Source organism: Cinclus cinclus, chromosome 7, assembly GCF_963662255.1.
Source record: "Cinclus cinclus chromosome 7, bCinCin1.1, whole genome shotgun sequence".
Classification (NCBI taxonomy): Eukaryota; Metazoa; Chordata; class Aves; order Passeriformes; family Cinclidae; genus Cinclus; species Cinclus cinclus.
Genome location: NC_085052.1, coordinates 3330300 through 3354752, shown reverse-complemented (window position 1 = coordinate 3354752; position 24453 = coordinate 3330300). Strand labels below are relative to the sequence as shown.

The following is a 24453-nucleotide window of genomic DNA, read 5'->3' as shown; positions in this document are numbered from 1 at the left end:
ATCCATCCTGAGAAATTCACTGGGAAACTTCTTGTCATTGTGGCTCTAAAGAAATTCCTGTATAGGAGGTTAATAATGAAGGAGGTATATGTCACACACCAGAGGCTGCAACATCACACCTTTATGTATTCATGAGATCAGGGAAAGGAACTGGCCAGGCATGAACACACTCAGGAAAGGGAGACTTAAAAACACTCCCTCTGTGGGAAAAGAGCTGAGCTACTTCAGAGGAGACACAATTATGCTGAGAACCTTGGAAAATCTGAATTTAAAGTACCAACTGGTCCTTTTTTGAAAGTGCTGTGGATTTTGTATTCATTTTCCTCCTTAACAGCTACCCTTGTGTTCATTAAAGATCCAGCACTTAAACTGCAAAAGCTTGCTCCCTATTCCACTGCACAAAAAGAGAAATGAGATTTTTGCTTTGTAGGATACCTTTACAGGTCACTGCTTACCAGCACAGAAATTAAGTATCAGGTAATCTTTATGTTTCAAACACAAATATCATTCAGTTATATTGGTCTCTGTATTTAGCACATCTGATTTTCCTCTCTCTTACAAACTTGCAGCTTCCCTAAAACAAGTGAGGTTGTAGCAAGGACACAATTTATGGGTAAATTATGCAAAGCTGAAATGTTTCTAGGGCAATGTTTTATAGTCCCTTAGAGCTCCATACATAGTATTTTATTGTGCACTCAAAAAGCATTTATTTACACACGTGTCTGAGGTTTTCTGTCAGGTTTAAAGTTCAGACTTTTCTCATCTAATCTAATTTGTCCAAGATGGATGGCCTCACTTTTTTCTTTTGGAAAACCAATGCTGTTACACTGTTTCCAATTCTTCCTCCAAAGCAAAACTTGGGTGTTGGCAGCTCCTCCAGAATTTCAAATCCTGCCAGACAGAAATCAAAATGCTTTTATTAGAAGGAAGTTGTTTTATTCGCCTCTTGGATAACCCTTTGCAAACCATTCTTTATTCGTCTGGAAAACTTGCAAGTCAGTTAATCTGTGAGTTTATAGGACTGTATTGTTACACTGCACCACTGCTTTATACAGCTGAAACTCTTCCATGGATAATAAAAATCTAGCTGGCTGACTTGCACAAATTAATGGCAGAAAAGATGAGAACTTGCCAGTAATTTCGGTTCCCCAGAAGGGATGGCTGTTTCAGATCCACACTGAGTTTCAAGCCTCAGGCATGAGACTGAGGAGCCTACTGGCACATAAAAAAACCCTCCTAGATGGATCACTAGGGCAGCTGGGGAAGTGATAGAAAAGACACAGTCTTGCCAGTTCCCCTAAAATGGGTAACAATGTTACTCCAATTTCCGAGCAATCAAAGGGTGAACTGGATCTGGTAAATCAAGGACCCAAAAAGTATCAGCCGGCCACACCCACTCTCCCGGGGTAAGTAGACCGAAATTCCCAACCTCCAAGGTGTCAGGAAACCGGGCACTGACAAGCACAGGAGCTGTAATTCCCGAAGAAAACAGAGAGAAGACAGGCTGGAGCATTTACTAATCGCTTTACCTCCTCTCATCGTGATCTGGGAAAGTCAGTATGCTAACACACATATTAAAATTCCCTCATGCCTTCCTTCAGCAGCCCCACGTTGGCAGAGGGCTCTGCTCAGCTGCTTACCTTCTCTGAACTCGTTCAGCAGCTCCTCCTTGGTCCAGTTGCAAGAGGTGATGAGGAAGAAGCCCTCTGGTTTGAGCACCCTGCACAGGGATCCCACGTACACCTTCCGCTTCCTCACCGCGTCACTGGGGTCGAGGCTTATGGCATCAAAAGTCCCCTTGTCAATGCAAATGTCAAAGCCTGACAGCTCAGCTGAGGGTGCCAGGAAGTCTTCTACCTAAACCAGAAGTCTGCAGCTGTGAGAACAATCTTCTACTCGGCAGCTCCTGAATCTTTAATGCAAAGCAAGACTTTAGGATACAAAGCTTCAATCCTGACAGTGGGTGTGCTCAGGCAAGGGTAACTCAGTGCCATGGCAGTTTCCTTCTTCTCTACACATTGTGTGATGATCTATTTGCTGTAATCTAAAGCTCAAACTAACACACTCGAAGCTCATTCTTGAAATCGTTATTTGCACTTTGATCCCTGCCTTGTGCCAGGCACTGCACAAATGCAGAAGAACACACAGAGCCTGCCACAAAGAGATTTTACAGCTGACACACAGGAGCAGAGACATCACACAGGTAGAGGAGAACAGCACAGCAGAGAGCTCAGAATGACAGGCAGCCACAGAATCCTGGCATGGCTGAGGCTGGAAGGAGCCTTTGGAGGTCCTAACCCTGCTTCAGTAAGGCCTCTCAACCTTCCTGCTTGTCAGCATTCATTCTATCCCTTAAGGACTTCTTCCTCTACCTCAAGTCTGAAATTCAGAATGTAGCAGCTGGAATACAGAAGTTGCCACTTGGTAAACCACTATTCTGTTGCCTGTTCCATGCAGGGAAATCTTGTTAGCCCTAATGACTGTTACAAACAAAAACCAAATAAAGACTAAAAATCTTCCCGTAAATTGATTATTTGGGTAGAGTTCTCTCACAAATGAATCTCAAAAGACATCATTCATTTAGTACACTGAGTACATCTGAATATCAATTAGCTCATTTAATCTTGGGCTCAATTGCTTTCTATTTCCTCAATTACCTTTCTCTCAAGACTTACCTTTAATTTAATGTTAGACATCCCTTCTTTCTCTCTTACTTTCTCTGAAAGCTGTATTGCAGAAGGTGAATAATCAATCCCTGTGAGATTCATGTAGCCAGACTTTGCCTAGACAGAAGCAGAGAATCTTAATCAGTGTGCTAGCAATTGTTTTTATCCAGCCAGTACATTCCCTACCTATAATCCATCTCAACTCTCCTCCCCTTAATAACGGGAAAAAAACAGAACTCACCTTTAACTCATTTTTATACCTGTTACTATTACAAGAGCTTAATAGCTAAATGAGCTGAAATAAATTTATTCTGCCCAAAAACCTCATCCAAAAAACTGGTGACTGAAAGCTGGTTTATGTCAAGGGGCAAACTGAGCACAACTGTGAAAAGTAACACTCTGGAGGAACAGGCTCTCTTATCTGCAACAAAAATAACTTAGAAACCAGGAATTTTTGGTGATGACATGTGACAGATGCTTCAAAATACGTGAAAAAAAAAATCTCTGACACGCAACATCAGAGATTGAGCAATTATTTAGTTTATAGCCCAAATTTTAAGAGCCAAAAGTTGTAATGCATTGCACTAGGACAGAAATCCACTGCAAAATCATACATTTTTCTAATTATTCATGCTAATGTCTATTTGAATACAACTATTTGCATGCTGCCAGGTGTCTGTATCAGCAATTTTCAGGCAGGTTATGCACCACATAGCACACAGAGACTTTGTTAATCTAAGTTTGTTGGAGATAAGGATAACTCAGTTTAGGGAACCCAGTGAGATCCCAGCAACCCTTTGGCAAAGCAGGTGGGCACCTGGCATCAGCTGGAGCTGGGCACGTGGGAGGGGAGCAGGGACACACATCCTTGCTCTGAGGGAAAAGCTGAAGGGACCAGCTCAGGGTAGAAGGTATCCCATGTGTCAGTGGGTCTGGCTAGATCCAAACCTGATGGAAGAGCTCTGATCCTCTGGCCAGCTGCAGGCTGTCACAGCAGACACAGGGAGGAGGCTGGGGTTTGGAAAAACACATGGAGTGGTGTTAAGCAACCAGCTGCCTGTCTGCTTGTTCCAGAGGCTGACACCTCAACTGCCAGGAAAACGATGAGGAGTTTCCACACTGTCCTTCCTCCTTGCAGCAGCCCCCCAGGCCTGAGCTCGGTGCTCACCAGCTGTTCTGAACTGAGGGCTAATTGCAGCTGAACACAAAGACACTGTTGTTTGCATGGGATGGAGAACATTTATTGCTCAGGCTCCTGCCCACGTTCCTCCCCAGAGCAAAGCACGCTTCCTCAGATGCCTGTGCTGAAGGTTTGGGGGTGGAGGAGTGGTTCCCACAACAGCTCCTCTGTTTGCAAAGGAAAGGCTTGAGTCACTTCAGGGAGTTCCCATTCACTCCTCTAGTCTCGGGGGCAGAGAAAGAAGGTTTAGAGATAAACAACATTAAATGCTGCAGAACCTGTAGGGCCTGACTGTGACAGGAAGGGATCCTCCACTTGTGCCAAACGTGACCATGCTGCACCCTGCAGCTGGCCTGCTGCCCTGGAGGTGATTTTACAGCACTCTGCTGCTGCTCCTTGAAGAAGCAGATCGAAGAGCAGAAGGAGCTTGGAACATTATCAGCTTTGCCCTGTGTTTAGGGCTGACACCTCCACTTAGGTGAACATTCTCCACTTCAGCAAAGTTCTACATTACTTGTAAAAATAAGAGGAGGACAGAGCTTTCTGTGGCAGCAAGGTTTCCTCAGAAGAGCTGGAATTTTTGGAAGGCAAAAGAATTATGTAACAAATCCAAGCTACCAGATCCCGGAATTTCACAGGGGTGGGACCACAGCCTACTGAACATATAGAAACATCAAGGGGTGCTACTTATGTGACACTTATGCACCCTCAAGTAGTTCCCTTGCAGAGAGCTGCTACCAATGTCCTCCATGACTGAGTTTTTTCCAGTATTGCCATTTCTGTCTCATGATGGAGTCCAACTCCAGTAGCAGAACAGCCCTACAGTAGCTGCCAAAAGAATTCCAACTTGATTTCCAAGCCTTGCAGCTAACACGCAAAAAATTCCTTTTACATCAACTAAGCAAGTGAGATCCTGAATTATTTAGCAAAAATAAACAAGGTAATTTTTGAAGCCACTTTTCAAGAAGGAACTGGACTGAAAATTTCCTATGAAAGAAACCACAGTACTGTAAGGTGCTTAATGTAGGGAAGGAGAGTGCTCTCACAGGAGTTAATAGTTTATAAAAGCTATCAGGCTGTCATTTTCCCATTATAGTATGAAAAATCAGTTTCCCATTTGCAAGTAGAGTCAGTATAAAATTGAAATCTTACAAATAAGATTTTTCTATCGGGTACTTCAACCATGATAGAGCTATCACTGCACTCAACAATCACCATTATCAAACTATTTTTTCTTACTGAGATGAGCAATTTCTGCTTTTGCTGACATAAATTCTCCTGTGCTGTGGTGTAGCAGCCAGTCTCCATAAAGGCTTTAAAGTCTTCTAATATCAAAGTCCATGTTAAAAAAAAAAAAATTCCACTTCAAACTTGACTTGGGCTTTGAGTCCTTCCAATTCCTACAGGAACTAATGGAGCCAATGGGGAATGCAAAACAACAGAAGCTGTGACAATATGACAGCTCCTTTTTTTACCAACTCCCCTGCAGTATTACACCAAAAAAATCAATCAAAAACTGGATAAAAATACTAGAACTCCTGAGCATCTTGTGCACAACAAAAAACATCATAACACTTTAGAACACACCTGATCAGATTTCCCACCCTGACAGAGATGGACACATCTTTCAAAGAAGTGTTAACAACTTTTTAAGTTATTTATGTAAAAGCCCTTGGGTTTACCTACTTATTTATATCAAGTGTTATTATCAGAATGGAGTGCAGAGAAAGGGTCTGGTTTTGTACATCAGGGTACTTTGTGAATTTGTCAACTTCATTTCCTTATCTGGGGGAGTTTACACATCAATGGGAAAAAATGAAGTTTTAAATGTGGGGAAACAGGAAGGTAAAGTTGAAACAAGGGATGCTCAGGCTGATTGATTTACAGAAATACTTCAAATTTTGAAGCTTGAAGTATTGACACTTTTTGTGTTTCACACAGGTTACAGCTCCCCATGTCTATCACTGCCACTTGTGAGAACCGTATTTAAACTGTTCCGATTCTGTACAGAAAACACACAGACTTTGCAAAATACCAACCAATTCAACCAGTAAAACACCATTCCCAGTCCCAATGTCAAGCACAGAGCTGTCAAGGGGAACCTTGTGCTTTTCCAACCATCTGATTATGCGCACCATGCTTTCTTCTCCAAACCTGGAAAAATCAAGGGCTCAGGTCATTAAATCAGAAAAAAAAAAATAAGCAAAAGGTACAGCAAGTTTATTTCATCACCCTCTCTCTCCAGCTTTTGCAAGGCCCTTCTTACTGTTACTAAAGCAAAAGCTGTCATAGCTCATGTTTGCTTTGTTCAGATGAAAATTAATCCTGCAGCCTTAAAATTCACTGAAACACCAGCTCTGGGAGGTGAAAACATCCACATATTTTAAAAGGAAGCAGCAAGGGCAACTTGTGTAGTTCAACCTGTGCTCAGGCATAAAAAGCACATTTGTCAGTAACATACACCTCAATTACCAGCTCAATTTCTGTGTAATGAGACTTATCCAAGTGCAGCTGAGCAATCTTCACTGTGAAATTGAGCAAGAGAGGAAGTGCTGGTTTCAATGGTAAAACTCCCCATGGTTTTGTCAGCAACTTGTTGAATTTCTGGCTGTGGTTTTGCAATATATTTTACCGTAAAGAAACAACAGAAACATTCTGCAGGAGTTATTTTGTTTACCAGATTTCCCCGGTATCTCCAATGTCTTGAAAAGTTCGCAGTTCTCTTTCATACGCAGCATCCCAGCTGGAGGCAGGGGGCGGGGTGGGGGGGGAAGAAAGGAGAGGATATCGTAATTAATACTGGGAAATATTTAGATTAAAGAGAGGGCTAGGGGGAAAAAAATTGAAAGATTTAGGCTAGATAGTTGGAAGAAATTGACTGTGAGGGTGGTGAGGCACTTGTCCTCAGCATAAGAACAACATGAACTTGTGGGAGAGAATCCAGGGATTAACCTGGAGAAAAAGCTCCAGGAAGACCTCAGAGCCCCTTCCAGAGCCTAAAGGGGCTCCAAGAGAGCTGGAGAGGGACATGGGATGGAGGACAGGACACAGGGAATAGCTCCCACTGCCAGAGGGCAGGGATGGATGGGATATTGGGAAAGAATTGTTCCCTGGGAGGGTGGGCAGGCCCTGGGACAGGGTGGAATTCCCAGAGCAGCTGTGGATCCCCTGGATCCCTGGCAGTGCCCAAGGCCAGGTTGGACATTGGGGATGGAGCACCTGGGACAGTGGGAGGTGTCCCTGCCATGGCAGGGGTGGAATGGATGGGATTTGAGGTCCCTTCTGACCCAAACCATTCTGTGATTCTATGAAAGGGTGAGAGGGCTCTATCCTCTGACAGCAGTGCCACTTTACAGAATCACAGATTCTCCAAACAAATAAATAACATATAAACCAGAGACCGGCTTGTGTTGAGAGGGGACTTTATGAAGACCTTTTATTTCCACCCCGCGCGCCGCGGGCAGGGCCACCTTCCACAGCGCGGGTGGCTCCGAGCCCCGTCCCGCCCGTGCCCGCCCCGTTCCCCGGCACTCACTGCTCCCTGGTGCCCAGCACCGAGGGGCTGAAGGGCTCGTCCCCGGCCAGCGCCATGCCCGGCACGCCCCGGAACCAGTGAGCGCTACGGGCGGAGCGGCCGCGGCCGCTCCCGGGCGGGAGGACCCGGGCTCGGTGGTGCGGCCGTGAGGGGGCACGGCGCGCTCCAAGACCTGCCGTGTTCTGTGATCTTTTCTAACCCCTGCGGTTCTGATCGCTGCGGTCACCAGAAATCCCGTCCTGGGAGTGTCCAAGGCCGGGTTGGATGGGGCGTGGACCCGGTGTGTGCAAGGCCCCATGGCAGGGGTTGTAAGTGAATGGTCCTTAAGGTCCCTTCCAATTCAAACCGTTCCGTGGTTCGATGACAATCAGTGAAATATTTAGAAGAACTGCTATATTAAAAGAATATTTATTATTTTCCACATTTATTCGTTGCAAGTGTCACAGATGCTATTGCTTCTACAACGTTTATTGCAAGGTGTTTTAATAAGAAAATAAGAGCCATAAACAGCACTGCTGCACAGTTGCCTCCTGTACAGCTCCGTGTGTGTGAACCACAGCATTCCTTCCCAATATCCCATTTATCCATCCCTGCCCTCTGGCAGTGGAAGCCATTCCCTGTGTCCTGTCCCTCCATCCCTTGTCCCCAGTCCCTCTCCAGCTCTCCTGGAGCCCCTTCAGGCTCTGGAAGGGGCTCTGAGCTCTCCCTGGAGCCTTCTCCTGCCCAGGTGAGCATCCCCAGCTCTCCCAGGCTATCCCAGAATAGAGGGGCTCCATCTCCCTCAGCACCTTTTTGGCCTCCTCTGCTCCGGCACATCAATGTTCCTCACGACAAGACAGACATTGAGGGGCTGGAGCGTGTCCAGGGAAGGGAACGGAGCTCAGGAAGGGTCTGGAGCCCCAGGAGGGGCTGAGGGAGCTGGGAAAGGGGCTCAGCCTGGACAAAAGGAGGCTCAGGGGGGACCTTGTGGCTCTGCACAACTCCCTGACAGGAGGGGACAGCTGGGGGAGTCAGGGCTCTGCTCCCAGGGAACAGGGACAGGAGGAGAGGGAATGGCTTCAGGCTGGACCAGGGAATGCTCAGGATGGACATCAGAAGGAATTTCTTCATAGAACAGTTTGTTAAAGGTTGGAAGGGGCGAGGAGTCCCCAGCTCTGAAGGTGTCCAATGAACCTCTGGACGTGTCACTCAGTGCTCTGGGCTGGGTGACAAGGTGGCGATCGGTCACACAGTGGGGTCGATGGGTCTGTTCCAAACTCAGTGGTCCAATATCTCGCTCCCAGTTTCCCACCCTTCCCACGCGGATACTCCACTGCCCCACGAGACTACACTCCCCATGACGCCCCGCGGCGCCGCCGGAAGCGGGCGTGCGTCCGGCGCGCGTGCGCCGTGGCGGCGGTGTCGGTGGTGTGTCCGTCATGGCGGCGTCCATCTCCGGCTACACCTTCAGCTCCGTGTGCTACTGCAGCGCCAACAGCAGCGCCGACCACGTACGTGTTCCCCGCCGCCGCCCCGGGCCCGCGGGGTTCCCTCACGCCGCACCCCGGCCGGCGGCTGTGCTACGGAGCTTCCCGGTCGCGCCGCCACCGGTGGGGCCCGACCACGGGTCACAGCGGGCGGGGGCAGCCCCAGACGGACACAGCGGGGTGGGATGTGTGGAATCCGGGAACCTCTCCGCGGGATGTGGGGTGTCCGGCATGTGGGATCCCCCGGATGCTCCGTGGGGTCCCCGGGACATGGAGTGCCCGGTTTGTTCATTCCCGGGTAGGATGTGGGGTGTCCCAGCTGTTCCCTGGGATGTGGGGTGCCCGGAGTGCTTCTCCCGGAATGTGGGGTCTACAGGATGCTCCCCCCAGGATGTGGGGTGTCGTGGCGGGATGTGGGGTTCGCGGGATGCTGTCCCCGGGATGTGGGGTACCAGGGGTGCTTTCCGTGGGGTGTCCGGGCTGTTCCCCGGGGATGTGGGGTGCCCGGAGTGCTCCCCGCGGAGTGGGGCTCCCGCAGGACGCGGACTGTGGAAGGAAAACGCTCCTGTAAAAGCTCCATGAGCGGCTTTCCAGCAGCTGCGGCTGACCACGGGCGCAGTGCAGAGCCCGGGTGTTCCCGAATCCCTCGGTTTTGTTGGCACGTTTTTAGCCTGAGCTTGCTCTTTTCCTCTGCACCTTGTGCCAAAAGCTCCTGATTCCAGCTCCGTCTTCTTCATTTTGGGTAGGGATGGAGAATAAATTAATTAACCTTAAAATTGCCTTACTTTTAATTGCCACCTGGGTTTTGCAATCCCTGGTGTTGTTCAAGGTCCAGCCCAGTCTCCACACTAAAATTTGTGTAAGTCACTGCAGGTTTAAACTCCTCTTCCCTTGGCTTTGCTGGAGCAGAGCAGCATCATGCTCAGGCCTCCTTCTTTTTCCCCTGGGGCTTGGGCAGAGCCCTCCCTTTTGTGATGTGTTTGCCTTGAGTAAGTTGTGTGTAGAATGTTCCTTTTGGACAACCCATCCCTGTAGTGTTGTAAAAGGATGCTGGCAAAGCAGAAAATCAGCTTTGGTAAAACCTCAGGGAAGTTTATACCCACTGCAGCTCAGATGCGTCTTTCAGATTTCATCTTTGTTTCAGTTTGAAGCTAAGAAAGTTACAGTAAACGACTGCATATAGTGGATTTCTTTTTCTATTCTTAATCCTTTTCTTTTAAAATTGCAGGAAGGATTTCTACTGGGAGAAGTGAGACAAGAAGAGACTTTCAGCATTAGTGATTCACAGATCAGCAACACTGAATTTCTACAAGTGATAGGTAAGTGATTTAACTTTGAGTCATTCTGAAATAGGCACTGCTCAGGTTTCATTTTTTCTGGAGGTTTTAGTAAGAATTGCTTCTTGTGTGAGACCATCACAGGGAGTGTCAGACTTTCAGGATCACATTTGTCACAGTGTCTGTGTGACTGTGGTTGAGATGTGAGGAAAGGAAACAAATCTTTGCAAGTTACTGCGGTTTTATGCACCCCCTTTTAGGGAGGAAAGATTATTTATTGAAGATCTTTGTCTGCATTCCATGATAGAGAAATTATTGTGGGGAATTTCCTGCTTGATACAGTTGTCTAAATACAGCATGTGCTCAAAATAAAATTAATTCCTTGCTTGATTTACTTATTGTGAAAGGGGCAGATTTTCAGTAGCAGGTTTGTATGGATGGATGGCAGTTGGTGACATCATAAACTATCATAGCAGGACTGGACAAGAAATACTTGTCAGACAATCTGTTGATAAGCACCAGTTTTGTACAGCTGTTGTGTTGTGAAAACTGGGCCAAGATCAAAGATCTTACTGTTAAGTGTTGGTTGAAGGAGATTTTTTTCTAGACACGAGTGAGAAGCTGTTGCATGTTTGATTTCTAGAAAGTAGGAAAGCCCTGAAAGAAACTGCCTTTTTGTTTCTGGATATATAACCATCTGTTAAAATATATTTAAACCCCTTTAAATACCTGGCTTTGTGAATGTGATCCCAGATAAGAAAAAAGGGTGTGCATAAAGCTCAGTGAAAACACAAACAGCTCTGGATTGACTCTCAGATGTTATTCTGACACAAAACAGGTGATCTATGAACATGTGCAGTGGTACCACGTTACATCCCAAGAGATTTCCCACCTTGCAGTGGTGATGGTTTTGTGCTCTGGACTCCAGAAGGTTGAGTAGTTTCCTGTTCTGGTTATTCTTAAGAGAACACGGGTGATAAATTGACTGTGAAGTGTCAGTTATGAGCTAAATTACAGAAGATAAAGGCATAGCATTTTTTGTGTTTGCATATAATCACTATCAGAGTGTTGCTGATGGTTCTGTGTGTTCAGACAAAACTGACAGAGCCAGTCATTTTTAGGTTTTAAAATAAGGTCTGGCTCTTCAGTGGTCACTGATCTTGGTTATTGTGGGCAGTGATGTCACCACCTGCAGCCTTGGCCTGGTTTCCTAAACCAAGTGTTTGTGGTATTAAAAATTGCTCCCTTTTTAAATCACCACTTTGTCACATTATTGGTTACAATGATTTTGTGACAATGGGAATTACCCACTGCTGAAGACCTTCTGGTTATTATTTTAATTTGCCATTTTTAGTTCAATATTTATTCATCAAACTCCTGGACTCCCAGTTCAGCTCACGAGATTGACAGTTTTGTGGCACTGTTGTCACAGATGACTTTTAACTTTCTTTTGTGTCTCCTTAGTGCTGTTGTTTCAATATATAAGTGTTTGCACATAGTATGTGTACTAGATACACATATATATATGTATGTATAAATAAGTCAACATGTAAACCTTAAAATTTAAATTTTGTCTGCTTCATGGGGTCCAAGCAGGAGGCTATTTGCTTCCTGTTTCTCAAAACCCAAGGTCTGTGTAGCAACATCATTACCCAAGAATCAAGAATGTTGTTGCAGTCAGTGTATTTGCTGAAGGAATTGTTCTAAGCTAGAATAATTGTACTTACAGGCTTTGTTAGCAGATTGTTTCCACAGTTGCCTGCATGATGGTGGGAAAATATTAACTTTGATATGAAATAAAGGGAGTCAGTAGCTCTAACAGCAGCACCCTGTGGAGCTCTTGTCAGTGAGAATGTGCAGTTTCCCAGGCAGTGTGCCTGGAATGGATGCTCAGGGCCTTGTTTTGATAGACACCAAACATGCTGAAATGTGGATGTGTGCTGGCTGCTGTTCTTGGGAGCTGTGATCCATCCTCTGGTGCCTCTGCTGAGATGGCAGCCCTGAGCAGCAGGTGGTGAATCACTGCAGGGAGGCAGGGCCTGAAAAAGGTTACTGCTGAACTCCAGTGGGCTTCTGCTGGAGGAGCTGGAAACATTTGTGCTGTGTCATCACAGAATCCCAGGATGGTTTGGGTTGGAAGGGACTTAAACCCCATCTTGTTCCACCTCCTGCCATGGGCTTGGTGTTGGAAAGACAATGTAAGATTGGATTTTTACTCTTTTCTCACTCTCCTCAGAGATTGGTGACATGTTGCAACCTTTGCTGATTAAATAATCATCTTAGCATTTATCACAACCTTTTCAATGAAAAAACACTTCCCTGACTTTTTAATATTTCATATAACAGAATTAGAAAGTGCAGCTAAGTGTTTTGGAATTGCTTTTGACCCTTTTTCTCATTAGAGATTGTTTGCCTTGCCTCTTTAAACACTACACATATTTCAGTGGTTCCCTTCCCCATCCCCTTTTTATTCCTTGGTGCTATAATAAACAGTGTATATGGGTGCAAGTAAGCTGTTGTGGAAAGGTGTAGAAAAAAGAAAACAAAAATCAGAAATGAGGAGTTTGTAACTATCAAATAGTATCAAAAGTGTGTATTTGAAGCTCAGATAAATCTCTGTGTATCTGAGCAAGTGAATGCCTTGCTTATTAAAATATATTTCTATGTAAAAGTGCAAATTATAAAGGGAAGGCAGTTTTCTGGCTATGGTGCTGTGTCATCAGGTGTTGAGACATTAAGGGCAGTGTGTGGTCTGACACAAATGTTTCTTGCTCAGTAGCTCTGATGTGGAAAGTTCATGCAAGATGTGCCACTGTAATTTCTCTTTGCTTGGAGCAGTTGGACATATGTCACTTTTGTTTGTTTGTTTGTTGTTGCAGAAATCCATAACCATGAGCCTTGTTCAAAACTCTTTAGGTAAGCTTCTTTTGTTGTCTTGCTGTGGTGGCTGCAGTATATAAAAATAGGGAGCTCCCTGCAATATATTAGCATTTCAAATGTCCCTACTGGTGTTAGCTCATCTGATGGTTTTACACACAGAAATGACAATCAAAGTAGGATTTTACAGTTTTAGTGTAGCTTGGAAGGGGTTTATTTCTCTATCTCTTTGGATTTCCATCTTGTATGGCTGGTGGAGGTAGGACAGCAGTCAGGTCTGCTCATATCACTCTGATGATGAGGATGAATGTCAAAATCAATTTAAATTACTGTAGTCTTAGGCTGGCTCTGCCTGGACCTGTGGGTCACAGCATCCCCTGTGTGCCCCAACCCAGGTAACTTGCTGGGTTAACAAGCTGGTTTGTGCTTAGTGGTACCAACCTGCACCAACTAATTATTGTAAAATTTTCAGCTTTCTAGTTATTTTTGCCTTCTGATTTCCTGAAATCCAGAATTTAAATTTAATATGGGACTAATATATTCTAGTTAGCAGTTTCCATCTATTTACATGTAGATTTTCTCTGTAGTCTGCACTTGTTACACAGTGATGGCTTCTAAAGCGCTGTCTAAAGTTCCTTTTGAGAAGGAATTCCCAATTAATCTCCTCTTGTCTTGAGAGATTTCCAGCCAATTAAGAAGACACAGTAGCTTAGACATTATGATTGACACTGGTTGCATTAAAGAGAAAAGCTGCAATCAGTCACTCGCTGGCTGATAATTAGAGAGAGAGTACTCTTAAACCAGTGATGTAAATGCTACAGACTCCACACATGGAGATAATATCCAGTGTCTGGTCAGCTCCTCCTGGATCCCAGGGATGCTTTGTGCAGCACATATCCACATTGATCACGTTCCCTGCTTCCCCCAGGCAAGGAATTGGTTGTTAGTGCCAGAGCTGATGGAGGAAGGGGAGCAGGCAGGATCTCGGTGCTCAGGAAAGCTGGTGAATTCATTTACTGCACAGCACCAGAAACTCTCACAGCTTGTACACTTTTTATCAGGACCAGAGTGTGCTGTTGGTTATTCCTATAAAGCACAGAGAAGGAGTTCAGTATCCGCTGCTTACCAGGATTATAAATAAATATTTAAAGCATGAATTGAAAACATTGTGCAGATATGTAGTGTCTCAAATTTGTCATTAGATGTAGTCTGAGTTTTCTCAACAACTTACACCTTGAAGCAAGTGGTATTTCCACCCTTATTTACCAGCCAAGCACTGAGCTGAGGATTTCTTTTTTTTACCCCACCCCCAAAAGCTGAAGTCATAGACCCCTAAACCAGAGTGTTTTCCTGCACTGCTTTAGGTGTTAGTGTCAGCTCCTGAAAGAGACCAAGGAGGAATCTATTTTCAAATGTTTTTCCTTTTATCATGCACTCTGATCTACCTGAACTTCCAAACCTGTCTGCATAGGTAGATTTATAAATTCCTAAATCTGTCATGTCCACAGAATAACAACATGTCAGAGTTTGGGTTCAGCTGCGGAAGCAGAGCCATATGAAAAGACTGTGATACTTTGAATTATTGCTGACTCTTTTGGCTTCAAGGATCCAGGCATGTGAATGCAGTGGCAGGATTGGAGCTCAAGAAATTGATTTGGAGTTGCATCTAAAATGGTCCTGCTTTCCTGTTCCTTCTGGGCTGGCGGGCTTCTGATTATCAAAGCAGGGTTTTACAGAATGCAAGTCAAAATAAAATTGCATAGTGCATTTCTGTTGGTAAAAGTAAGGCTCTAGAAGTTGCTTTGTATTGTCTAGAATGCCATCTACTTGTAGAACACTCAAAGTATAAATTATTTGCTTTATGTATAATATGTGTGTATAAACTGTGTACCTACCTTTCTCTTTTCCTTTTGGTTCAAGTTTTTATGACTATGCAGGCAAAGTTAATGAGGAGAGTTTGGACAGGATTCTCAAAGACCGAAGAAAAGTAAGTTTTCTATCTTTTCCTGCTGTTGTAGGCATTGGAAAGAGAGGGTTTGGAAAACAACTGGGAAAAAAAAAAAAAGGTAGTTAACTAGAATAAATACTTTCCTTCACAAATCTGGTGGTTTGTTTTGATCTAGGGCTTATCCTGTGCAGAAGCTGTTGGATTTGTGGTGCTTAGATTAAACTGGGGGCAATGTCTAACTAATTTCCCTGAAGAAATGCAAAGGATTTAAGTGTAGGTCTCCAAAAGTGTAGGGCTGTATTGACCATCTCATATCTTGAGGAATTCAGTGTGTTTTGTTGTCCTAAAGCTTTTGGGTAATAGTGATACCACAGTTTCAGCCCCTTTATTCTCAGAAGGTGAATCTGTGTCTCTCAGGTAACACTGTGGGGTTTTCCTGATGTACTTTGATTACAGAACGTTATTGGATGGTACAGATTTAGGAGAAACACTCAGCAGCAGATGTCATACAGAGAGCACATCATTCATAAACAGCTGACACACATCCTTGGAGTGCCTGATCTCGTCTTCCTTCTCTTCAGCTTCATTTCCACTGCAAATAACTCCACACATGCTTTAGAATATGTGCTTTTTAGACCAAACAGAAGGTAAGCAAATCCTGCCAATGAGCCAGTCCTCATTCTTTGTTCTGCTTTTTACTGCTATTCTTTAAACTCTTTAGGAGTTTCTACAGTTGCTCTTAAAGAAGGCTTTGTGTTTGTCTAGTGATGTCTTGGGGTGTTTGTTAATTATGATAGTTGTTTTGGGTTTTATTTTGTGCAAATAATCTATAAATTAAAATTAGGCTGAGCAAAAATTCTTTTCAATCTCTAAATTATTAGATAAAAATCTATTTTAAGAGACATCAGATGTCACTTCCACGTTTCTTCTAGTGGATCTGAATGTATCTCTGGTAGTTTGCACATTATAAAGGTTCTTGGAGGTGTAGAGGTAGCTCTGTATTAAGGGGTTTTGATCCTACATTTATTTTGGACACAACTTGTAATATTCAGCTGGTTTTATAACAAACCTAATGCAGAAACTTTAAAATTAGATGAGTTCTGATCATCAGAAGGATGGGATAATATCAAGGCTTTTGCAAAGAACCTTTTGCAAATGAATTAAGAAGTCTTTCTGAACTTTCTCTGCAGGTATAATCAAAGGGTGTCACTTACTATTCCTAACCTAGGCAACACTAGTCAACAGGAATACAAAGTTTCTTCAGTGCCAAATACTTCTCAGAATTATGCCAAAGTTATTAAGGAGCATGGGTAAGGACTTTTCCTTTTTAAATGAAGTAGTCATCAAGCTCTACTCTCCGTACCTTACAGAGAATGGTACAAATGTGCATGTGGAGCAGCAAAGAATGAGATCTGGAGGAGAGTGGTCAGTTCCCAGTGTGCTTGTTTTCTGGTTATAATTGGATCTTTTAGAAGAACCAAGGGAACTTGGTTCACTTACTTCAGAAAAGCAGAGTTGGTGTGGCCAGTGCATGCTGGGGCCCTTCTGATTTGATTTCCACTGAGCATCCACCTCCCCCAAGGAATTCTGTGTGCAGTTGAACTCTGCCTCAGAAGCATTGAATTCTTGATGCTTTTCTTAACTATTTTCAATTAAATGCCATAAATTCAAAGTAGCTTTTCTAGCTGTTAACAATGAAATTATACAAGCTTAAAGATTTTGGCACAAGTTTAATCTCATTCAAATGAGGCTTTGCTATTCCAGAAGGAATTTCGGTATTTAATATGCTGCTGTCCAAATTTTTGTTTATGACAGTGTGGTACATTTTTAGCAATATACTATTGCTAAAATAGCACATTTAGCAATAAGATACATTTTAAAAATACAGTGATAGACTGCTTAATAGGAATTCAAAGACAGAATGAGCTAGAAACCTGTATTGTCTTTTCTCAGTAATGATTTCTGCTTTGTTTTCGTTTGTAGTACTGATTTTTTTGACAAAGATGGAGTGATGAAGGACATCAGGGCTATCTATCAGGTTTATAATGCACTTCAGGAAAAAGTACAGGTAACATCCTTTACTCCATATTGGTCTGTATATATGTGGCATCTTTTATTCATCCTTTGGTTAAAGCAGGAGTGGAGTAGATGGAGATTTCTAGAGCTCATAAACAATTATAATGAACTGTAGGAAAATAAGACTGACTTCAAAATTAAATATTTCCCTTTCTATTTAACATGAGCGTTTGCAGTGGCTTCTGTGAAAGTGGTTGGTACAAATAGCACCGATTTTTTTCTCTTTTGCAAGTAAATGATTTAATACTTAGTGATTTATGGGAGGTGTTAGTCATTTTTAAGGGTTTGCAGTGAAGAGAAGCCCTGCTGAAGGCTGTAGGGATTTGCAGAGGTTTAAAAATGACTCCTGGCTCTGGGTATGGAGCATGAGCAGAGCACCATCTGTTAGTTAAAACTTGTGAACATTTTGTGTGGAGCATGAGTGAATCCTGCTCCAAATGTGCCAAAGCATCTGAAAATGCCTCGAGTGTCAGCTCTGCTCATTGTGAGCTTGTCAGTTCACAGCTTGTCCTGTGTGAAGAGCGGTGGAGCTGTGCTGCCCCGGGAGCTCACACATCTGCTAATTGTGCTGGAGTCGCAGCTTGTTCCCAGGCTTTCCCTTTACATCTGCCCTGGGGGGATTCATGTCTGCTCCAGTTCAGCTCTGCTGGCTGCCTCCTGGAGCCGGGAGCAAGGAGTCATCCCTCCACCCATCCCCTGCACCTGCCTGCACAGGGGGAGCTGCTCTTTCTCACTGGGAAGTTGCACCTTCCAACTTCCTTTGGAGGGTGGGTAAGGAAGACACTTCCATGGCAGCTTCAGGGAGTAGCACAATTTGTCTTCAGAGATGTCTCCATTAGCTAATGGCATTGTTCTGTGCTGCTGCTCTTTCCAGGAGCACAGATATCCTCTGTGCTCATGCTGTTGTTTCAGTTTCTGACTGGAAAAATGGAAATTAATTTCTTTAGCCTGGAGAAAAGGAGACTGAGAGGAGACATTGTTGCTCACTTCTCCCAGGTAACAATGGACAGGAGGAGAAGAAACCACCTCAAGTTGCACCAGGGGAGGTTTAGATTGGAGATGAGGAACAATTTTTTCCCTGGAGCTGTCAGGCATTGTAACATCCTTTTCAGGACAGTGGTGGAATCACAATCCCTAGAAGTGATCATCACCAGTACTTAATTTCATAGGATCACAGAATGCTTTGGGTGAGAAGGGACCTTAAAGCTCATCTCATTCCACCCCCTGCCACAGCAGGGACACCTTCCACTGTCCTGGGCTGCTCCAAGTCCCATCCAACCTGAACACTTCCAGCTTTGGATCTTATGACAAATCTTCTGCCATGATGAATTACTTTAAAATCGCTTTTCCTATAATGCAGCAACAGCCAGTAAAGAAAACAGTCTTGAGGTTGAGTATTTCTGCTACAGTTCAACCCTGCTTTTAGTTTTGTGCTTCAATGCCTTCTTGTCTGGTGTTGTCAATGTTGTCCTGAAACGATTTCCTATATTTTTGCCCAATCTTAGCATATCTTGCATTTTTCTCCCAGGCAGTTTGTATAGATGTAGAAAAAAGTGAACGTGTTGTTGAATCTTTTCAAGCTGATGTAAACAAGTTAAAAAGGCAAATCGCACAAAAGAAGAATGAAAAGGAACAAGAAATAAGTAAGTTGCCTTTTAATTACTTTTTTTTTTTTTTTCAGAGGCAGATGCTGTGTGGAGAATAGGTTTTGTGGAGTTAAAATAATTGTTGTATTGCTGATAACTCATGGGAAAAAAACCATTCCATTGGGAAGGGCAGTATGATGGATTTATGTTGAATGACACCTGAGCTGTGAAAGTGTGTGTTGCAGGTATTTCTGCTGGAATCATCCAGTGTTAGCAATCTTAAAATATAGGAGGACAACACTGTAAAAAAAGAATGAGCAATTCAGTGCTGGAAATGACACAAGAAGAAATCAGTTGTAGGAAATTAAAGTAGAAAAAAAATGCTGAAAACTGGAGAGATTCTTTTTGAAGGAAAGAAATAGGGTACTGTGCTCACAGGCCAGGAGCCATCCATGGTTTTATAAAGTCTTTATTCCCACTACCATTTGCTGACTTAGTGGTGAAGATATTTAGCACTGAAATACCATTTTTCAGTGTTGAAGTAAATCTTCGTAGGTATTGTTCATCTTATTTTGCTCCTCCATAATCTCCTGAGTCAGTGTGCCTTGCTGTGTGAGCAGATTTGGCTGATGGCCACACTGTCCCTCCTTCCTAAAAACTGAGTGTGGCCTCAGGAGACTTTGGTTAGCAGTAGATAGGTTTTGTAAAGCACTTGGTTCTTTCCAAAGAGGCATTGCTGATCTAATTGAATCTGTGAGTGCAAGAGAAGACTGAAGGTAAAGGGTAGGGGCAGAGAACAGGCAAATGGGAAGATAAAAGCCTAAATAATTGATAAGCAAATTACACATTTCAGCAAACACTGCCTCTTTTTACCTATGTTTTGAAATGATAAGCAAATAATGAAATTTTGTCATTTTAGCTGTGAGGTGGTTTTTTGTTTTATTTCTGTGTCCTGTTACCTAAAGCAGTGTGTGACAAAAAGCTTGTTTAGGTGGGTGAACACCCTAAACTCTGCAGTGCTGTGACTGGTATTTTAATTTTCTCCAGACAGCAAGGCACTGTTATCACGTGAGCATTTTAGTACACAGTTTGATCTGTCAGCCCAATTTCTTCTTTCTCTGAACCTCAAAGATAAGGTAACAGAGCCAGGATTAGCCCAGGACCATTTAAAAGGTGGAAGTAAATGAGTCACTGCTGTTTCCTGCTTGGCTGGAGATGAAGTAGGCAGGGAACTGCTACTATGGGGAAGCAGAGGTGGGTATTTAGTGTGACTGGAGCTGATCCCAGCACAGATAGGAAAAGCTGGGGGAGGAGGAGGAAGAGCAGTCAGTGCTCAGCTCTGGTACTACCAGGGAGATGCAAATGCTGGACTGAGAATTCATGCCAGAGCAGAGAATCATGTGAGACAGCTGAAACAAGAAAACATGCAGCTTGCAGCTCTGCAGTATTTTTAGCTGTGAGTAGTTAATTAATGAATCTGGCCTTCTGTTGCCTCACTTACTCAATGCTGGGAGAATTTCCTTGGTTTTAGTGAGGAAAAGGGAGCATTTGATTTCAGTTCCTGCGGGAGTGTTGTGTGAGAGCTTGGTGTTCTTACAAACTTTGGGTTAACAGGTTATGGCTGAAACACTCCATTTTAAAAGGTGGTTGAGACTTTAGTTGCCAGATCACTGAAGTAGTTCAGGATGTTCCAGGCTTTGGTGAGTGCTGTGCACTTCCCAGATGCCAGGAAATCTCTCACTGCAGTTCTTCTGTGGTGGCCCAGAAATGGAGTGCTGTTACGTAGCCACTTGAGGGAATATGCTCTTTTTACTCCCAAGAGACATCTCAGTGACTTGGTTAAAGGAGCTCTCACCCTCCATTTGGGGTTTCTTCAGAAATATGGTGTTACAGTAAATAGAGCTGATCCCATTGTATCCATCACCTTACATATATTCCACTGTCAGGCAGGTTTGTTGGGTTAATAACCCCTTAGGAACCAGTCAGAAATTTCAGTCTCTCCCAGTGCTTAACAAAACTTCCTGCCGGGAAGTCTTTCCTTGTGTCTAGTGTACAGTACTCAAATTTATCTTTCTGCAGCAGCCTCTTAGGCACATTTAAGAATAAAATGGTTTCTTAAGTCTTCCCTGCTAATCCCAGTTATTCCAGCCTTTCCTCTTAGGTCATGATAATTAGATTTCTGACAAGTCCTTGTGTTTCGTAGCATTTCTCCAGTTTTCTCTATTTTTTAAACTGTAGTGCTCATAGTTTACATATATTCTGGTTGTATTCTTAACAGCTACAGTGAAATGATACATACCTGTATCTCCACAGCTGAGTGCACCTCATGCATATTGATATTTATAGTTTACATAAATCAAGTTTCTTTTCTGCAGAAGGATGCAAGTGTTCCTCATTTTGCAGCTTTTGCAGTTCATTATTCCTGTACATGTCTTCCTCAAATTATTTTCCAAATCAGCTCATTTGAGATTACTTTCACATTCATGTTCTGATACCCTGCTATATCCCAGCTATAATCCCATCAGTTAAGTTTTTAATGTGAGTGCAGTTTTTAAAATAATAATTTGAGGGAAGAAGACATGGTGATTTCTTTGCAGGTGTTATGAGATTGTCCCCTAGCACAAGGGGCATTGAAAGAGAAAGTACAAAGTGATGTTTTTTAAGGTACAATATGAAATATCAATTATCATGGATAAAAAGTGAGTTGAGTTTTACCGAATAAGACACAGATGGAGAGGAACAGGCAGGTTGAGCCCTAACACAGGTGCTTTTTGATTTGAGAAGGAGCTGAAAAATACAGAGAAAAGATGAGGTGGAAACAGCAACAGGCTGTGGAAACATCCTTTAGCTGTGTTTTTTGGGAGCTTAAACTGGAGGAAATGATCTGTACAGGATGACTGTGCACATGAAAGTGCAGCATGTTTGCTCTTGCACAGTTTATTTGCTTTCTGACTCATTTTGGGTTTGAAATGGGATCGCTGGGATAACTGAGCTGTGCTGATCCTGACGAGGTTCATGGCTGCACTGCTAAATTTAGGGAAGTCTCTTGTGCTCAAAGAGTGGGATGCAGTGTTAAGCAAGATTTGATGTGATGGTCAGGGGTAGTGTATAGATGACTCTACTAGCCTAAAATCAGAAGTGTGAAAGATGAGTAGAGCAGACTGAGAGGACAGGATCCAGCACTGGAGTTGGAAAGCAGTGCCAGGGATGAGCATTTGATAACAAACAGAAAGAAAGAAGAGAGAGGGCAGGCGAGGTAGTCACAGCTCAGGTATGTGGAGCACATTTCCAAGACAGCATTAAATACCCCCCGTTCTTTGCTTTGTAGGAATGCAGCAGGCAATTTTAAGCAGGCAAATGCCAACAGATAACGTGGGGCCCATGTTTGTTCCCCGAATGTCCTACACTGGGTTTGCTGTGGAAGGCTGCACACTTGAAGACTCGGACGTCTCTGATCCTCCCCCGCCGTACTCGGATTTCAGCTCAACCACTCAAGACAGTTCTGGCAGCCCCGGGCTCCTGGAGAGCAGCAGCATCTTCATGCCTCGGCCTCAGGCAGTCGGTTCTTCCAGTTACGTTTCCACAACTGCAGGATTGAAATATTCTGGCAATGGAGCATCCATGCCATCTTCCCAAAGAGCGCTCGCTGACAATGTTGATGAATCAGAAGACAGTGATTATGAGAATTTGCTTGAACCCACAGAGTCCTCTGACAGTGAATACTCACAGACAAGGGAGTCACGACCTTCAGCACATCCCGATGGTGATTCCAGGAACACTCAAACTTCTCAGATTTGATAGGGGGGAAAACAAAAAAAAAAAAATCCACGACACTGTTTTTTCATAATTGTTTCCGAGAGATTTTGGGGATTTAACCCGGAGGAAATGAACTACACAGGATTTCTGTGCACACAAAATGTAGAAGACTTGCACTAGATGGTTTATTCACCTTGTGATACGTTTTGCAAGTTTTATAATGGAATCATTAGGATAATCAAGTTGTACTAATACTGATGAGGTTCATGGATGTACTGGTAAATTTAGGCAAAATGAAATTTATAGAGATCTTGTAGCTTTTGTTGCCATATTTTCTTTAAGACAATAAATTGGGATGTAGTAACTAAGCACAGTTAGTCTACAGATAATGTTCTCAAATCAAAACTTACCTCTTGCACTATCATGCCTTGAATTTTAATTTTTGAAAGGGAATAATAAATATATCAGCCGCCTTCAGAATAGCTTTCTATGGTAAGCCAAATTGGCCTTTGCAAGCAAAGAAATCTTGATAATTCTTAGAAGCCTGATTGGAAAAGATGTGGTCAACCTCCTTCTGTGGGCATGCCCTCACAGAGGAGGGATTTGGTTTGACCTTTTTAAAAAACAGAATGTGTATCACTTCAACTGATGGTTGCCTTTTTCTCTGTAAAGGGTGTTGGGGGGGGTGGGATGCCTGGCAAATCATCCAGATGAATGTCATAAATAGAATTATTCTGGTTTCACTGGGTTTACAATGACTTTACGCCACACTAGCCTCATTTATTGTCTCATGTGTTCTTTTAGCATAAATATGAAGTGCACATACAGGAGTAAATGACCGACAGAAGTAGTAAATTCCATCATGATTGGACTTTGGAATCTGCAAATTACAAACATCAGAGACTGCTACTTGCATTTTATTTGCATCTGAGTATTGGATTTACGCTTCTAGATGAGTTATTTTTTGTGATAAATAGGGGATAGGGTAGGAGAAGATTGTTTGGAGGGTCCCCTGGGTTTATTACCTCTTTTCCTCTGGGTGAAACATGTAAATGATTATTTTAATTTGAATTACAGCTCTTGTCAGAAAACTGCCGTTTGGGATAAATGAAGTGTGGTATATTTAGAGAATTTCATGTTTGGATGCACTTACTTTTATTTAAATACTGCTTGTATGCTAACGTTGCCCAAAATATGTGAAATTGTGCCACTAAGAAGTTTGTATCATTGGACTTTATCCCTGATGTGTAAATGAGAAAATACACATTTTAAGATGAGGTTATCTGCACCATTTATCACTTTGAGGTATCAACAGCCACTTCTGTTTACTCCCAGAACAGCAAAGCAGTTGCTTAAAAATTTTAAATGTCTCAAATTTACTCGCTGAAATTTTAGTCCTCTGGATCATATCCGTAGACAAAAGTCTGTTCATTACCCTCTCCTTACCTGTACTAAATTAAGCAAAATAACCTTGGGGAAAAAAAAGAGATGTTAAAATTGCCACTCTTCTACCGAGTGCTTCCACCTTTAAACATCTAGTGCTCTGGTTTTAAGTATTTTACATTGTTCTCATTGGCCTGAACTGGATGGATTTTTATTTTGGAGTGTTGCAATCCCTGGAGCAGAGACCTTGCTGTGGAGTCACCACCTGTGAGCATCATCTGTGGCTCAGGTGGGAACATGTCAATGCTGGAATCAGGATTGACAGGTTGGCAGCCACCATCTTCCTTTTTATTCTGCACAGAAACCTGCAAAATGTACATCTCTGACAAAGCAGTTAAATGTGACAATAAAATCTTATTTAATCCTAACATAGGTTTTAATGCTTGACAGCTTCCACGTTGGTGGAGGAGCTCACTGGGAAGCAGAAGTGCAGCTCAGATGTGATTTGTTCAGGCTGGTTCTTGGGGGACTGAGGGGATGTGGCAGAGGGAGTATTCCATGCCTGACACGTGCTTATGTTTATACAAGATCCTTGAATTCTGGGGTTATTTAACAAAAAACATTAAAAGTTCTGCTTGGTTTTCCATGCACCATGTAGGTGGGACAGGTGTGTCATCGTGCCTTCCAGCCACTGCCTACCTGC

At 43.3% G+C, this 24453-nt stretch overlaps 2 protein-coding genes across 2 annotated transcripts; one reads left to right on the top strand and one right to left on the bottom strand.

Moving 5' to 3' along the window:
- Window positions 1-763: 763 nt before the first annotated feature.
- EEF1AKMT2 (EEF1A lysine methyltransferase 2) lies at window positions 764-7437 on the bottom strand. The gene is made up of 6 exons (XM_062496653.1): window positions 7382-7437; window positions 6524-6589; window positions 5886-6000; window positions 2676-2783; window positions 1641-1857; window positions 764-891 (listed from the first exon to the last, which is right to left on the bottom strand). The coding sequence occupies exons 1-6, from the start codon at window positions 7435-7437 to the stop codon at window positions 764-766; spliced, it is 690 nt and encodes a 229-aa protein (XP_062352637.1).
- A 1354-nt stretch (window positions 7438-8791) lies between these two features.
- ABRAXAS2 (abraxas 2, BRISC complex subunit) lies at window positions 8792-23644 on the top strand. The gene is made up of 9 exons (XM_062496104.1): window positions 8792-8871; window positions 10076-10166; window positions 13004-13040; window positions 14922-14988; window positions 15406-15596; window positions 16140-16259; window positions 16933-17017; window positions 18554-18668; window positions 21940-23644. Exons 1-9 carry the CDS (start codon window positions 8800-8802, stop codon window positions 22407-22409), a joined length of 1248 nt encoding a protein of 415 aa, XP_062352088.1. The 5' UTR covers window positions 8792-8799; the 3' UTR covers window positions 22410-23644.
- Window positions 23645-24453: the final 809 nt, after the last annotated feature.

Bases quoted from the DNA above. Each gene is read 5' to 3' on its own strand.
- EEF1AKMT2 (XM_062496653.1), bottom strand. From the start codon at position 7,437: ATGGCGCTGGCCGGGGACGAGCCCTTCAGCCCCTCGGTGCTGGGCACC. The intron at 6,590-7,381 runs GTGAGTGCCGGG...CCCTGCCTCCAG, and splicing joins GTGCTGGGCACCAGGGAGCA to CTGGGATGCTGCGTATGAAA. The intron at 1,858-2,675 runs GTAAGTCTTGAG...CTTCTGGTTTAG, and splicing joins TGTCTAACATTAAATTAAAG to GTAGAAGACTTCCTGGCACC.
- ABRAXAS2 (XM_062496104.1), top strand. From the start codon at position 8,800: ATGGCGGCGTCCATCTCCGGCTACACCTTCAGCTCCGTGTGCTACTGC. The intron at 8,872-10,075 runs GTACGTGTTCCC...TTAAAATTGCAG, and splicing joins CCAACAGCAGCGCCGACCAC to GAAGGATTTCTACTGGGAGA. The intron at 17,018-18,553 runs GTAACATCCTTT...TTTTTCTCCCAG, and splicing joins CACTTCAGGAAAAAGTACAG to GCAGTTTGTATAGATGTAGA.